Here is a 14,732-nt window from a genome sequence, read left to right as displayed (position 1 = left end):
TGTTGATTATAGCCTCTGGCAGCCTTCCCAGCTAGTTTTCATTTCACTCTTTTTGGTCAACAAACAGCAAAGTATCCTACACAAAAAAAACATCTTAATTAATTACCATACAGAACAACATAATTATGACAAGGCACATTTATTTGTTCATAAGTTGGCCTTTTGAACAACACAAATTTAATTCAACAGTATTCAACAAAAAAACATGTTCTGTAGAGTCTTAAATGTGTATGAGAACATGTAAAGTTTTCCGCTGTGGGTTAAATCCATCAATCTACTGATGTTAAGAACTGAGGGCAGGCGTCTGTGGCACGTAGTCGGTCAGCAGAGAGACCATCAGACCCTGCAGAGGACAGATATTAAGGACACTAAATATGTTCTCCTTAATCCCACCTATGAATTGCATAACTGCAGAAAAATGGTGAGTGTCTTGATTAATTACTAAATTGATTGAATATACTGGATTATGTATAAATGAAAATCCCTAGTGTCTCTCCTCTTTCTCTCAGCTATGGCGCTCACCATGATTGTCCACTTCCTGTTCTCCGCCTCAGGAAAGACCAGGGAGCGTGGGCAGTAGAACACCTGATCGTTCACCTCTTCCTGCTTCCTGGGGAGGCAGTGCAGGAAGGTCCAGTCAGGACTCGCCACACTTCCTGTCTGTAGCGGACACAACCAGAACACAGACGAGTGGTTAAACCAGGATCAGATACGGATGATTTTTTTGACATGGCTGGACTAATAAATAAATTGTCAACCTGGCTTTCAACAGCACAACTCGCAAGCAACACAAACACACGCGTGTACCCGCATGGTGATTTGGTAACCATGGAAATCCTTGACCCTGCGCTTCTTCTCCTCTTCCTGACCCATGCTGACCCAGGTGTCCGTCACCAGGACGTTGGTGCCGTGGGCCGCCTCCATGGGGTCAGAGGTCATCAGGAGCCTGGTCCCATGCTGAGACAGGTAGCACGTTAGACAGGCGAGTCAGACAAGACAGACAGATGTTGTTCGATAATTGCAATGCCGACCGATACAGTAAGCAGTTGGCTAAAGCGATGTCCTGAGTGCAATGGCTTACTTATAATACTAAGAGGTTATAAGAGTAAAACAAATCCAATTTGACCGTGATTAGAATCATCTTTCCCCCCCCCCCCCCCCCCCCACAAGTGGCTGTATTGATGTAAGTGTAATGGGGCTACGTTGGAAATAAACTGGAAATGAGAACTTCTCACCTCTTTGGAGAGTCTCTGAGCCTCCTCAATGACATAGCTGTCTGGCTCGTAACCCTGAGAAACGCAGGTTCACTGCTCAGCAATCAGCATTTCAATTCAGAACACTAGCATCGAAAGTCATTACATACTAACCAACCAAGAGGCTTCCTTAACAGAAAAGCTGCCATATTCACCGATATAAAATTAAGGTCTATTCTAGGTCTAGATAGGGCATATCCTCATTTAAGTGTGGATATGAAAATGAGACATCTTCTCCTTCATGGTTCAGACCTTGGGTGTGGCGATCCTGAGGTGGACGCCGAGCTTGGCAGCGGTCATCATGAAGGAGTGGAGGACGTTGTTGCCATCTCCGATCCAGCTGACTGTGAGCCCTTTCAGATAACCGTAGTGCTCCTGCACACGAGGTTATTTGAGAAAACCACAAATGAGTGTTTGTGTGTCTGTTCAGGAGAGCCTCGCACAGACAGTCTTCTTGCATCTCACCTTCAGCCCCTTTTTTTTTTACATGGCTATACTTATGGTTTGTGAAAGAAAATAAATTCTCAAAAACGGATTCACAAATTACGTATTCCATTCACCTAGCTCCCGTCAATCAATAACAGATGTGGTTGTCTAGAGTACCCAGATCAGAAGGCCTGAAGATGGTGTCTGTACCTGCAGGGTGAGGAAGTCTGCCAGGATCTGGATAGGGTGGTAGAGGTCCGACAGGCCGTTGATGATGGGGATGGAGGCTTCTTTAGCCAGCTCCTCCAGGGTAGCATGGCTGTATACCCGAGCCAGGACGATATCACACAGCCCAGACAGAACCCTAATCCACACAAACACAGGAAGGATTGAAATAGACAGCTGCATATATCTTCCCAGCACGGTACTGTATAACTGATCTGTGATTTGACAGTGAGTCTGTGTGTCTGTGTGTCTGTGCCTGGCTGACCTGGCCGTGTCTGTGCTGCTCTCATTCACTCCCAGGTGGATGTCCTGAGACGTGAGGAAGCAGGGCTGGCCTCCCAGCAGAGCGAAACCTGCAGACACATCACAACACACATCACAACAATGCAACACAACACAGTTGCTGGTCAGATGACAGCTGTGATTTTCATTCTGTGGTTTATGTAGGTATTAATCTGATTTTAACAGGCATAACACAGCACAGAGCTTTCTCAGCATGCAATTATTATTATTATATAATTATTATCCACTATTTTTGGAGAGACAGACTTAGTTGATGAAATAATACAATAGCGTGGATAGAAAAAAGGCAGAAGACCAGAGCCAGAGAGTTGAGAGAGCACAGACTGTCCATGCAGCAGTTGTATTGTGTCCTGTTGCAGCCCTGTCTCCCAACCCCATTCAGTTGGTTTCTGACCCCATTGAAGAGCCTAATCCATGTTAACATTTCTCTCAAATATCTGTCTGAACTCAAACTTCCAATACACCTTTCCATGGGCTGTATGGAGTCAGTATGTGGCGTATTTGAGCATTTCTCATTAACCCAAACCAAGATTATAGTTCAGTGAGCCATACATAGACTCGGCCCTGACACATAATCTGGCACCTGTTTCTGTGGACATTCTAGTTCTGGTGCTCCTCTTCTCAAATATCATAGCAATCGACTTCCCCTGAAGAAGAGGAAGGTACTGAAACGGAAAGAGGCAGTTAGCTTCTGCAGCTAACCAGCGACCTCAATTGACCCAAACGGAGATTTAATATTGCAGCCAAGATTAGGCAGGCCAGAAGCATATAATGGAAATAATATATTTGGGTTGGGCATGGTACTTACCTGTTTTTCATGCTTGATCCTGTGTTTTAGGTCACTTGACACCCATAGCAAGTGTCTGATCTCATCTGAGCTGAAATCTTTCAACGTCAGGAAACTGCGACCCTTTAAATTTACAGAACCAAGGACTGCAGCACCGATGCTGCAAAATGAAGAAGACTCTCACTATTATACACAGTACCAAGCTTTGACATGTCATGAGAAAGTCTCACAGAGAAGCCATGGACAATACAGCATATATAAGGATTTCACCATGCAAAATGATCAGAAAAACAGTTACAGCAGCTAGTGACAACTAGAAAACCAGCAGGCTAGTTTATGTGTACACTCCGCCTGGAGCACACGTGTGGAGGTTTGATTGTTCTCTTACCTAAACTTTCTCGCACTGATGTTTTGGAGAGTTTTCAGGCCACATATAATGTGCTTATTTAAAGAAAATACTTTAAACGACATGGCAGGCTATGTTAAAACGCCAGTAACAAAATAAAGAGTAAGTCTTTCAGATTGCTCACAAGCTCAGACAACTGTCAGCGTGTCATCCAACCAATTTGAAGTGATCAAGCTGTTTGTGATGGGCGGGGCTTTGTTCTAGAATCATGTTTTATATCCCGGGAACATCCGGTTACTATCTCAGCGGAAACCATAGTGCCATGAGTGTGTAGACATCGCTTTGGCAAACGCGGGTGTCCAAAACGAGGGATCCAATGAGTTGCGACGCCGGTAAAAGTTGAGAACCTCCCTGGTGACAGACATGGTTCGTGAAATAAGTCACCGGTGAGCCGGTTAAGTGGGCCGGGGAGATGACAGGACAGACGGACACTGATATTCCAGGTAAGAAAGCTATTCTGAAACTACTTTAAATATAAGGAGTATTACTCTGGTATACGATAAGAAGATTTTATGTGCATGCTTGATGGTATCTGCTAAAGCCGGCCTGGCCTTCCCTGAGACGTAAATAGGATGGAAGCTGACCGGCAGTTGGTCTTGGGATTTGCCTAAGGCCATCTGTAGTGATAGCCTTAAGTCATTTTGTCACTTACCATGTAGCCTGCGTCAGAGACTACCAACGTTCTCTCTTCATTGATTCTTATTACCCACAGAGACAGGGGCTGTCTTCATATTTGGAAAGAGCAAGTTTGCTGATAATGCACCCTGTAAATTCTGGTTGAAGGATGACCATCCTCAGCAAATATCTTGCGGGGGAGAACACACTGCTGTCATCACTGGTACTTACTGAATACATTATTGTTTGAGTGTTCTTGAATATTTAGTGGGCCATCATGCAGCAAGCAAATAATATTGGTTCGGCCAACCAAGTGCTAGAATATACAATTGATATTTACATACCTTCTATTCTCATACCTGACTATAATTAAGAGTGTACACCTATTTTATTTAATCTCAGATTTCATTCATTGAGACGTTTTCCTCTGCTGTTTGCAGGCAATGGCAGGCTCTTCATGTTCGGTTGTAACGCCTGGGGTCAACTGGGCCTGGGGTCTAAGCCCAACATTAGTAAACCCACCTGTGTCAAAGGTCACTCATTCATTCATCTATGATTTTTGTCTTTCATTCGTTTTTTCATTCAGTCATTCATTTCTTAAACACATTTGATGGAGACATTTTCTCCATCTTTTTTCAGCTTTGAGGTCTGAAAAGGTGAAGTTGGCAGCGTGTGGGAAAGATCACACAGTCGTGTGCACATGTAAGAGATCCGCTCAGCTTATTACATAACAAATGAAAGATTTTAGTCTTTGGAGTATGTGTGAATGAGAGCTGTGTCATATTGGTGCAGATTCTCAGATGGACTGAGTATTTATCTAGACTAAAAGAATGGCTTCTGAGTTCAAGACCAGGGTTAAACTGTCTGGGAAACTAGATGCGTTAATGTGCTTTGTTCTATGTGTGTCCAGGGCGAGGGGGTGTATATAGTACTGGGACCAACCAGGAAGGACAGTTGGGTCTGGGCCACTGTGAAGACATCTCCTCCTTCCACCTGTTGCAGCCCTTCTGTGACCACAAACCAATCAGGGTGCTCTCAGCAGGATGCAGTACCTCTGCTGCCCTGACAGGTTAGCATGGCAATGCGCACCCCCATGCAGGTCATATTGAATCTCATTATACTTTCCAGATGTCCTGTGTGTAGATGTGTTTTTATGTTTTAATACTGCTGTTGTGTTTTGTCATTGCTACCTCATTATTGTGTGTGTGTGTGTGTGTGTGTATGTGTGTGCTGTTAGAGGATGGGAGGTTGTTTGTGTGGGGGGACAACTCCGTGGGACAGATTGGTTTGGGTGAAGAGAACCACGTCTCAGAACCCAGAGAGCTGGAACTGGACCAGCCAGTGGCCTGGGTATCCTGTGGCTCGCACCACTTAGCTATTGTTACAGGTAAAACACACACGCACACACCAAACCTTTTCACCTGCTTTGAAGTCATAGGTAACGTGCTGTTGTTTGGTTTCTCCAAGTGAATGGAGACCTCTACACGTGTGGGGAGATTGGATACGGAAGGCTTGGCCTTGACCCTGATCAGCTGACCAATCACAGGGTCCCTCAGCGGGTGAAGGGCATTGTGGGCCGGGTGACCCAGGTGTCTTGTGGAGGAGAACACACCATGGTGCTCACAGGTCTCTACTAGCCTTCACTCAGCCTTTGATTTTTCAGGATCTTAGATTTCATGCTGGACTGTCTCGTCTCAACAGAGTCATGTCTGGAGGAAAAAAATAATAATTTACGAGTTAAAAAGAGAGAGAGGCTCCCAGAAGTACAGCTCATTCAACTTTGAGGGGTGAAATAAGGAGAACATTTTATTATGAAAGCAAAGTCTGTTTTTGCAAAGTCTGTTTTTTTTCTCTCTTTCCCCCGTCCCTCTCTCCCTCATAAACCTCTCTCTCTCCCCTGGACCTCTCTCCCCTGTCCCTCTCTCCCTCCCGAACCTCTCTCTCCCCCCTGTCCTCTCTCTCTCCCCTGGACCTCTCTCCACCCTGTCTTCTCTCTCTCCCCTGGACCTCTCTCCCCCCTGTCCTCTCTCTCAGAAGGGCACGTGTACACGTTTGGCCGGGGTCAGTATGGCCAGCTGGGGCAGGGCACCTTCCAGTTTGAGGCCCTTATTCCCCAGACCCTGGATCACTTCAGGAACACCTCAGTCAGCCGTGTGGCCTGTGGAGAACACCACACTGCCATCATCACAGGTGCATCCAGCACCGGTTTTGTATGTGGGGGTCAGAGGGCTGAGCGGTTAGGAAGTCGGGCTATTAATCAGAAGGTTGTTGGTTCGATTCCCGGCCGTGCCAAATGACGTTGTGTCCTTGGGCAAGGCACTTCACCCTACTTGCCTCGGGGAAAATATCCCTGTACTTACTGTAAGTCGCTCTGGATAAGAGTGTCTGCTAAATGTATGTGTGTGTATGTAAATAACACACAAACATGCCAGAATCTCTCAGATGATTTGATTTCCTTATATAGAGGTAGGTATTTATAACACTGTAAATCATCCTTCTGTGTTCCAGAGAAAGGCCTTATGTACACTTTTGGCAACGGTCGCCATGGGAAACTAGGCCTGGGGGTGGAGAACTTCACCAACCAGTTCCAACCAACGCTGTGTCCCCGCTTCCTCAAGTACTTCGTCCAATCAGTAAGTCCATGTGATGAAGTGTTTCTATATTTGTCGGGTCATTTACAATGAGTGCCTTTGTTTTCCGGTGTATTTATGTATGCATGTGTGTGTTTCCAGGTAGCCTGCGGCAGCTGTCACATGCTGGTGCTAGCCACGCCCAGAACGCCAGAAAACCAGGAAGTAGTGTTGGTGGAGGATAGTGATGATGTTATAGAGGACCTTTTGGAGAACCTGGTGGAGGTGAGCTACAACCATCTGCTGCTGACGGAGGTCTCCTTCAGCCCCGCCCCTCCCACGGTCCCCGCATGCTCAAACCCCTCGGCCAGGGCACGGCGCAGGAATAGGGTGAGATTAATTAATTCACACAGATTAATACACAGATTAATTCATTTTCAACCAAAGCTGATGCTGACAGCTTTCTTCACAACTCGTTGGGAGAGACAATAACAGGAAACAGTGACGTTGTAGCTGTAGTGATTATTGTCATTCACAAGGGGGCAGCATCCCTTAATCTTTCCGTCCTCCGATGCCTTTCATTCTCGCCTCCTCATCTACGTCATCTAGAAAGAAACATCGTTCTCATCTGATAGTTATATAACAACAAATTGATGGCATTGATGGTTGAATGTAAGATATTCAGTAATTAGAAGTATATATATTAAAGATAGTCAGCCTTTCACTGTCCAGTAATGTTAACGAAGGTGTTCTGCTTGTCCAGGAGGGCTCTGCAGACCAGTTCGGTCACATGTTCCAGAACCTTCCACCTCTGACGTCTGCCTTCCTCAATACCACTCTGTCCAGAAACATCCTCCCCCAGAAGATAAACCAAAAAGACCCTTCTACCCCGCCCTCCAAAACCCACTCTAAGCCCTCAAGTCCAACACCCTCCCCCTCCCCCAAATCTCCTCACAGTGCAGCACCGTCCACACAGTTCCCCTGGCCAGACCCAGCCAGACCCTCACCCTCACCCAGGTCCATCCCAAAGAGGAAGCCCATCTCTGCATCGAAAGAGCCCGCTAGCCCCTCATCACCTCTCAAGAACACACCGGATCATTTACTGTCCCCCTCCCCCAGAACTCCCTCTTATAAACGAACGAATGAAAAGAAACCGACTAAGACTGCTTCTCAAGGCATCTCTGGCTCCAGAGCAGAGCAGCAGGGTCCTACTCTGAAGGGTACGTCTCTCACAGAAACCTGGAAGGCCCCATGGCTAACCAGCAGACTTTCCCAGACAAGGCTTCTTTCCCTCAGAGCTTTAGCAGCAAACTGAAAGACTCTGTATGGAACATTCTAATCCAGCATGGTTGCATCTGTGTCTGTTTACAGGGAAGTCCATCACTGCTAGGCAGTCCCTTAAGAGGACCGTACTCATCAAGGCCTCGGAGGACAACAGCACTGACGACAGTGATAGATTACTCAACCTGGTGAGTACTGAGCATGGAAGATTAGGATGTGGAGTGTGCTTGGGTAACATGGGGAAACTTGTGATCCATTACTTTGGTCTGGTCTGTTACTTAGTTTGTTGTTCTTTCTGTGGTCGTCTGCTATGGTCTGGGATGTGTGTGCTCCAGGGCAGGAAACGACAAGCTCTCTGATTCTTCCAGGAAAATATGCACTGCTCAGCATGCTGCAGTGAGTGAGTGTGTGTGTGTGTCTGTCTGTGTGTGTGAGTGAGTGTGTGTGCATGTGTGCGTGTTCTTCGTTGCTTGGTGGGGGTTTTTTCCATTCAGTGGAACACTGGGAAAGAAATGTTGAACCATCAATTATTAATTGTGCCTCTAGCCAGTCTGTCTGTCTTTATATCTGTGTCACCCTTGTATGCTCAGCCGTACAGTGAGCTATTCATCTCCTCAAGGCACATCCAGCACTGTAGAGTCCTGCTGCCAATAAACAAATGTTTTTGAGTTTAACCTCTGTACACACAAACGTGCACGCACACATACACACTCTGCTGGCTTATAGACGTGGCAGAGATGTCGAAACCTGTATGTCCTCCATGTTTCCATGGCCATGTTGAGCGAGAGGTTGTTTGTCGTGTGTGTATGTGTGTATTTGTGTGTGTGTGTGTGTGTGTTTGTCCTCTTGTGTGTGAGACAAAGAGAGTAAAGATGAAAACAAAATAAGGGGCTTGGGGGTTATCCAGGAGCCAGAGAGGTATAATGCATGATGGATTAGGAGACAATACGTTTGGCACATTTTTAATGAATGTGCATGTGCTAATGCCTGGTAAAAAGGTTGCCGTGACGATGAATGAGTCAGGCCTGTTTTACATCTCGCCTCATTACCCTCACATTAAGACAGATCAGCATAGTCAAGAAGCAAGATCTGCATATTCAGCAGGGTGATCAAATTAGAACCTAGGCGTGATGTCATCACCAGGTGTCTCGGCTCCACCCCTTAACCTTTTGCTTCTCGTTCTGCCATGACGATCGCAAAGACCACCTACGGCCTCGCGCGCCGTCGACGCGGAAGAGATTCGTCACGGTCACGGCGGAAAAGGATGACGTTGACTCTATTTTTGGATTCAAGCGAAATTGGGTCCTTTAATCATGTAGCCAGTTGCATCAAACATGCTCAGTAAGAGATGAAAGAGGAGGCAGAGTTAGAAAACATAGACTCAAGTGCTCCTGGTTTGGAGTTAGACGGCAAACGAGAGTTTGTGTGTTTGTGCGGCAGGTATCGGAGACGAGCCGGGTTTCAGGTGATGAGTCTGGCAGCGTGCCTGAGGGACAGATGGAGAAGGTATGTTGGTGTATGGCTAACAAGGACAGGTAAGGACGATCTCTTGCTCTCCCTTTTCCCTCCTACCATTCATGATTCTGTCTTTCTTTCCACCTCTCTGCCTCTATCTGTCACTCTCACCTCCCTTCTCTCTTACTCCCCGCATCTCTCTCTCTTTCTCCAGAGGAAGAGAGGAAGGGTCTTGAGGAGAGCTGTGAAAGAGACAGAGATGGTTTCTGAGCATGCTCAGTCCAGTGGGTGGGCAGGGCTGCCTACGAGGAAGGCCCTGCCCACGGAGCTCCTGATTGGCTCCAGTCTGCAGTCCATAGAAGCTGAAGGCCCGCCCCCGCAGAGCAAACGTGTCAAAAGCCCCCACAGCGCATCCGATGTTGAGCAGACTGTCACCACAACAACGAAGCGCGCGAAGATCAAAGTTAAAGCTAACATCAGTAATCAGGATAGCAATCTTGGAGGCGGTGAAGGTGAGCTGTGGCCAGGGACGCCCTCAAAAACCCAGCCAAAGGTTTCAGAATCAAAACGCATGAAGCTGCCTGTGTCCACGCCTAACACTCCAACACGTGGTCAACTAAAAGTACCTGAACCAAAATCCAATATCCCTAAACCGAGCTTAACGGCTAAGGTGAAGACAGGCACAGACGTGAAGTCTATGTCCACACGAGGCCAGCCAAACAAGGAGCAGGAGAAAGTGAGATCTGACCCCAAAACAGAAAAGAGCAGCCCTCAAAAAGGTCAACCTCTAAAATCGCCAGTGAAGGTGAGAGGTCAGACTGCAGAGGGTTTCTTATCCACACCTGTGAAGGTCAAAGGCAAGGTCAAAGGTGATGAGCCGGTCAATGTCACTTCCAAAGATGCCAAGTCCAAAGTCCAGGGTAAAATCACTGAGGTCAAATCCAGCCTAGTCAAGGGTCAAAGTAAGCAACAAGAAGTCCTCAAAGGTCAAAATAAACTGTCAGAAGTCAAATTCGTAACGGGTAAAACTAACCCAAAAACAAAAAGTCCATTAACACTCTCATCCACCCCCGTCAAGGTTAAAGGTCAAACTCAAGAGGTTAAATCCACTCCTGTCAAAGATCAGGCTAAGCTGTCTAAGAAAACTTCTATTCCTGTGAAGTTAAAAAGCAAAACTGCAGAAAAGGAAAACCCCAAGGGCAGCGGTGACAAGCAGAAGTCTGTTAGAACTCTGATGAAAAGAAAAAAACTGGAGGAGAAGAAAAATATAGAGGACAAGAATAGCCAGTCAGAAGCTTCCGGAACAACAACAGGGGAAGATGAGAAGCAAATGCCAGAGAAAGCAAAGGGCAAACCAACACAAAAACTCGGCACCCCCCTCAAGGACAATACTCTGCCGTTGGAAGCCAAACAATTACCCTTTAAGGAGACTGAACCCGAGCTGACCGATTCAAAGGGAGCTCCTGTGAAAAGCAAACCCATCGCAGTGGTCTCCAGCCAGCCCTCGCAGTTCAGGAACCAGCCCATACAGGTGGTGAGTAGTAACCCTGAACCAGCCTCCACAGAGGCTCCTGCTACCTCACAGGGGACCAGGAGAACGGGTGTGATCTCCGTCGGCAGGACCAAACCCCTGGAAGCCTCCCTTCCACCACAGGCATCCTCTCCAACCAGCTTCCAATTCACCTCCCAGGAGCTAGGGACCGGAACCAAGGCTGGGTCGCCATCCCCAGAAACAGCAGCAGCTTCAAACATGGCCACTGCCCAAGAGAGTGAGCCCAGCGGGGCTGGGGTTTTCAGTGCCGCAGCCTCCCTACTTCCTGCCATGGGGGTGGCCGGGGCAGCCATGGGGGTGGCAGGGGCAGCCATGGGGGTCCTCGGTGAGGTAGCGACGAGCGTGAGGGACTTTCAGTCAGGCAGTGACACGGCCACCTCTACGCCGCCAAGGAGATTAAGCAGGACGGAGAGGATCACTAAGCAGAGCGCCATCACACAGGCTTCCTCCTCTTCCTCTTCCTCAGATCAGAGGGCCGCCAGTGGCACCTCTCAGGACCAATCAGGACCCGCAGGTGGGATGTCAGAAGGAGAGGAGGACCAATCACAGAAAAGAGAGGACATGGAGAGTGGCAGCGAGCAGGGAGAGGAGGACGACAGGAGCAGGAAGAGTGGTAATAAGGAGCAGGGGGAGGAAGAGGCCAACCAGAGGGAGGGAGGAGGATCAGAGAATGACAGCCAGGATGAGAGTGACAGTGGGGGGGGAGGGGAGCAGGTAGAGAGTGAGGACGAGGAAAGCGAAAAGATGAGTGATGGTGGAGAGGCTGAGGAAGAGAGTGAATCGAAGAAAAGTGAGGAGGAAAATGAAGAAAAGGATAGTGATAGTCAGACAAGCAGCGAGGAGGGTGGAGAGGAGGAGAGTGAGGACAGTGATGTGGGAGAAGGGGAGGAGGAAGGAGAGAAGAATGAGGAGGAGAGTGAGAGAGGGGAGGAGGAAGAGAAGAGTGATGAAAGTGGCGGGGAGGAGAAAAGTGAGAGTGAGGCAAAAGAGTCAGAGGAGAAGAGTGAGTCAGAGGAGAAGAGTGAGTCAGAGGAGAAAAGTGAGAGTGAGGCAGAAGAGTCAGAGGAGAAGAGTGAGTCAGAGGAGAAGAGTGAGTCAGAGGAGAAGAGTGAGTCAGAGGAGAAGAGTGATGCAGAGGAGAGTGAGGCAGAGGAGAAAAGTGAGAGTGAGGCAGAAGAGTCAGAGGAGAAGAGTGAGTCAGAGGAGAAGAGTGAGTCAGAGGAGAAGAGTGATGCAGAGGAGAGTGAGGCAGAGGAGAAAAGTGAGAGTGAGGCAGAAGAGTCAGAGGAGAAGAGTGAGGCAGAGGAGGAAAGTGAGGCAGAGGCAGAGGAGAAAAGTGAGGCAGAGGAGAGTGAGGCAGAAGAAGCAGAGAATGAGAGTGAGGCAGAGGAGAAAGGCGAGGAGAGTGAGGCAGAAGAAGCAGAGGAGAAGAGTGAGGCAGAAGAGAAAAGTGAGGCAGAAGAGAGTGAGGCAGAAGAGAAAAGCAGGGAGAGTGACGAAGAAGAGGCAGAGGAGAGTGAGGTAGAGGCAAATGAGGAGAGTGATGCACAAGAGGGAGAGGAAGAGGAGAAAAGTGAGGAGAGTCAGGCAGGAGAGGAAGGGGAGGACAAAGAAGACAGCGGGGAAAGTGGGGAGGGAGAGGAAGAGGCAGAGGATAAAAGTGAGGAAAGTGGAGCAGGAGAAGGTGAAGAGGAGGGGGAAGAGGAGAGTGAGGAAGGAGAAGGAGAGGAAGAGAGTGTTTCTGTGGCAGCGGAAGAGGAGGACGAGGATGAAGGAGAAAGCGATGGAGAGACTGAAGGACTCAAAGAGGAGGAGGAGGGTGAAGTAAATGAAGATAAAGAAGAGAAGGAGGAAAGCGACGAAGAATCAGGGAGTGAAGTGGAGGGTAAGAACGAGGGATCGGAGCAGGAGGAAAATGAACAAGCAGAAGGAGAGAGTGAAGAGGATAATGCTACAGAGTCTGGGCTGGAGGAAGGAGAGGGGGAGGGGGAAGGAGAGAGTGAGGCTGAGGAGGAAGGAGGGGAGAGCGAAGCCAGTGAAAATGAGGAGCAGGAGGGAGACGAGGAGGATTCTAGTGAGAAAGAGGAGGAGGGGAAGGAGGCACAGGAGGAGGAGGCAGAGGAGGAGGAGGAGGCACAGGAGGAGGAGGAGGCAGAGGAGGAGGAGGAGGCAGAGGAGGAGGAAGAGGCAGAGGAGGAGGAGGCAGAGAAGGAGGGGAAGGAGGCACAGGAGGAGGAGGCAGAGGAGGAGGCACAGGAGGAGGAGGAGGCAGAGGAGGAGGAGGCAGAGGAGGAGGAGGAGGAGGAAACTGAACAGGATGAGGGGGCAGCTGAGGAAGAGGAAGATGAAAATAATGAAGAAGAAGCTGAAGAGAAGGAGGAGGAGAAAGGTGGGGAAGAGGGGGAGAGTGAACAGGATCAAGGGAATGAGGAGGAGCAAGGAGAGGAGGAGGAGGAAGAGGAGGAGGAGGCAGAGAAGACAGACAATAAGGGAGTAGTTGAGGAGGAAGATGAAGCAGGAGAAGAAGAGGAGGAGGAGGAGGAGGGAGGAGAGGAAGAGCGGGAGGAAACAAAGGAGGAGAGGGAAAAGACTGGAACAAGAACAAAAAGTCAAGTAGAAAGAGAGACAGAGATAGAGGAAGAAACGGGTGAAGAGGAAGAGGCAAAGGAGACTGAAGAAGATGGAGAGGAAGTGGATGAAGGGGAAGATGAGGGTGAAGAAGGAGAGGAGGAAGAAAGTAAGAAAGAAAGAGTGGGCAAGGTTGAAGAACAGGGAGAGGAAGGGAGCAAGGAAAGGGAGAAGGGAGAAGAGGAAGAAGGAGAAGAGGAAGAGGAAGGTGAAGAAGAGGAAGGGGAGGATGAGGATGAGGGTGAAGAGGAAGAAGAAGAGGAGGAGGAGGAAGAAGAAGAGGAAGTCAAATCCAAAGAGACAAAGAAAGCCAAACAGACTGTGCCTCCCAAGCCTGCTCCATCCGGCAGGAGAGGGGAGCAGCAGACAGAGAGGCACCAGCCGGCTGCCCGGACCAAGCAGAGGGCTGCTGGGAAGAATCAGGCCAACGGCTCCCCTGACTCCCAGCAGTTCTGGAACAATGTCTTGCCTCAATACCTGGACCTGAAGTAGGGGAGACAAAGTAGGTATTGCTCTATAGTGCATCAATCAATCACAGGTTCAAATCCCGCTTGTATCTATCTGTTTGGGTTAAAGTGTATACTAAAATGAACACATTAGATCAGTTCATCATCTTGAGTTTAGCTTTGCATTAAGGCTCAACAAGCTTGGGGGATCATCAAGTCAGACTGGTAAACGGCTCAGTGCCTAAACCAAAAATACCAAAAGGTTGGAGAAAAACTTGAGGTCTTGTTATCCTTAATTACTAAATGAGTAAAAGTAGCATTATCACTTTCTATTTCATGCCAGGTTGTGCTCAGATGTCTTTGAGAATTTCTCAGGTGGTTCTTCTCATGATTGGTTTGTTTGTGGTTTTGCACTTTAAACTCCTAATAGCCTTCTGTGTGCTTGTGGGCATCTCTAGCCCCCAGTAAAGTTGAACCTAGAGACACTGGCATTGAAACTGTTTTAAAACCTTAAGACTTTTCAGCAGTTCCACATGACAAGTGTAGCCTGATTGTGTCTAGTCTGTAAGGTACACTTAAAATAGTATTATTATTCTCTAGCTGCACTTATCAGATGCTTCTACCATTGTCTGTGAAACAGAAACTTAAATGGAACCCAACTCGGAACTTGAATTGCTGTAATTTTATGTCATTTTGTTCAGTGAACTGTACAGTATGCACAGAATTGCAATGCGGTGCAATGTTCTGAATAATAGCTTAAATGGATTATTATATTTTTGTACAAT

General features: G+C 48.0%; 2 protein-coding genes and 1 long non-coding RNA gene across 4 annotated transcripts; 2 read left to right on the top strand and 1 right to left on the bottom strand.

The window, feature by feature from the left end:
• Nucleotides 1-257: 257 nt before the first annotated feature.
• Nucleotides 258-3,534, bottom strand: otc (ornithine transcarbamylase). Of its 2 annotated transcripts, XM_047046186.1 has the most exons (10): nt 3,383-3,534; nt 3,016-3,154; nt 2,791-2,872; nt 2,170-2,257; nt 1,890-2,043; nt 1,506-1,628; nt 1,236-1,289; nt 808-957; nt 523-660; nt 258-343 (listed from the first exon to the last, which is right to left on the bottom strand). In XM_047046186.1, exons 1-10 carry the CDS (start codon nt 3,463-3,465, stop codon nt 284-286), a joined length of 1,071 nt encoding a protein of 356 aa, XP_046902142.1. In that variant the 5' UTR covers nt 3,466-3,534; the 3' UTR covers nt 258-283. The 2 variants fall into 2 exon arrangements, with proteins under 2 accessions (XP_046902142.1, XP_046902141.1); XM_047046185.1 differs by lacking the exon at nt 258-343 and having other exon boundaries at nt 410-660.
• On the top strand, nt 2,015-3,469 carry LOC124484993. The gene is made up of 3 exons (XR_006958029.1): nt 2,015-2,103; nt 2,205-2,347; nt 3,046-3,469. It is a non-coding gene; the product is annotated as an uncharacterized LOC124484993 (long non-coding RNA).
• A 230-nt stretch (nt 3,535-3,764) lies between the features above and the next one.
• rpgra (retinitis pigmentosa GTPase regulator a) lies at nt 3,765-13,993 on the top strand. Its single transcript, XM_047047352.1, has 16 exons — nt 3,765-3,843; nt 4,113-4,238; nt 4,456-4,548; nt 4,655-4,717; nt 4,926-5,084; nt 5,253-5,402; nt 5,483-5,641; nt 6,050-6,205; nt 6,524-6,648; nt 6,748-6,975; nt 7,349-7,805; nt 7,957-8,054; nt 9,307-9,372; nt 9,536-11,854; nt 12,659-13,366; nt 13,835-13,993. Exons 1-16 carry the CDS (start codon nt 3,813-3,815, stop codon nt 13,991-13,993), a joined length of 5,097 nt encoding a protein of 1,698 aa, XP_046903308.1. The 5' UTR covers nt 3,765-3,812.
• Nucleotides 13,994-14,732: the final 739 nt, after the last annotated feature.

This window comes from Hypomesus transpacificus, chromosome 23 (genome assembly GCF_021917145.1).
Source record: "Hypomesus transpacificus isolate Combined female chromosome 23, fHypTra1, whole genome shotgun sequence".
Lineage (NCBI taxonomy): Eukaryota > Metazoa > Chordata > Actinopteri > Osmeriformes > Osmeridae > Hypomesus > Hypomesus transpacificus.
The sequence above is the reverse complement of the archived record's forward strand: the minus strand, read 5'-3'. Positions and strand labels throughout refer to the sequence as shown.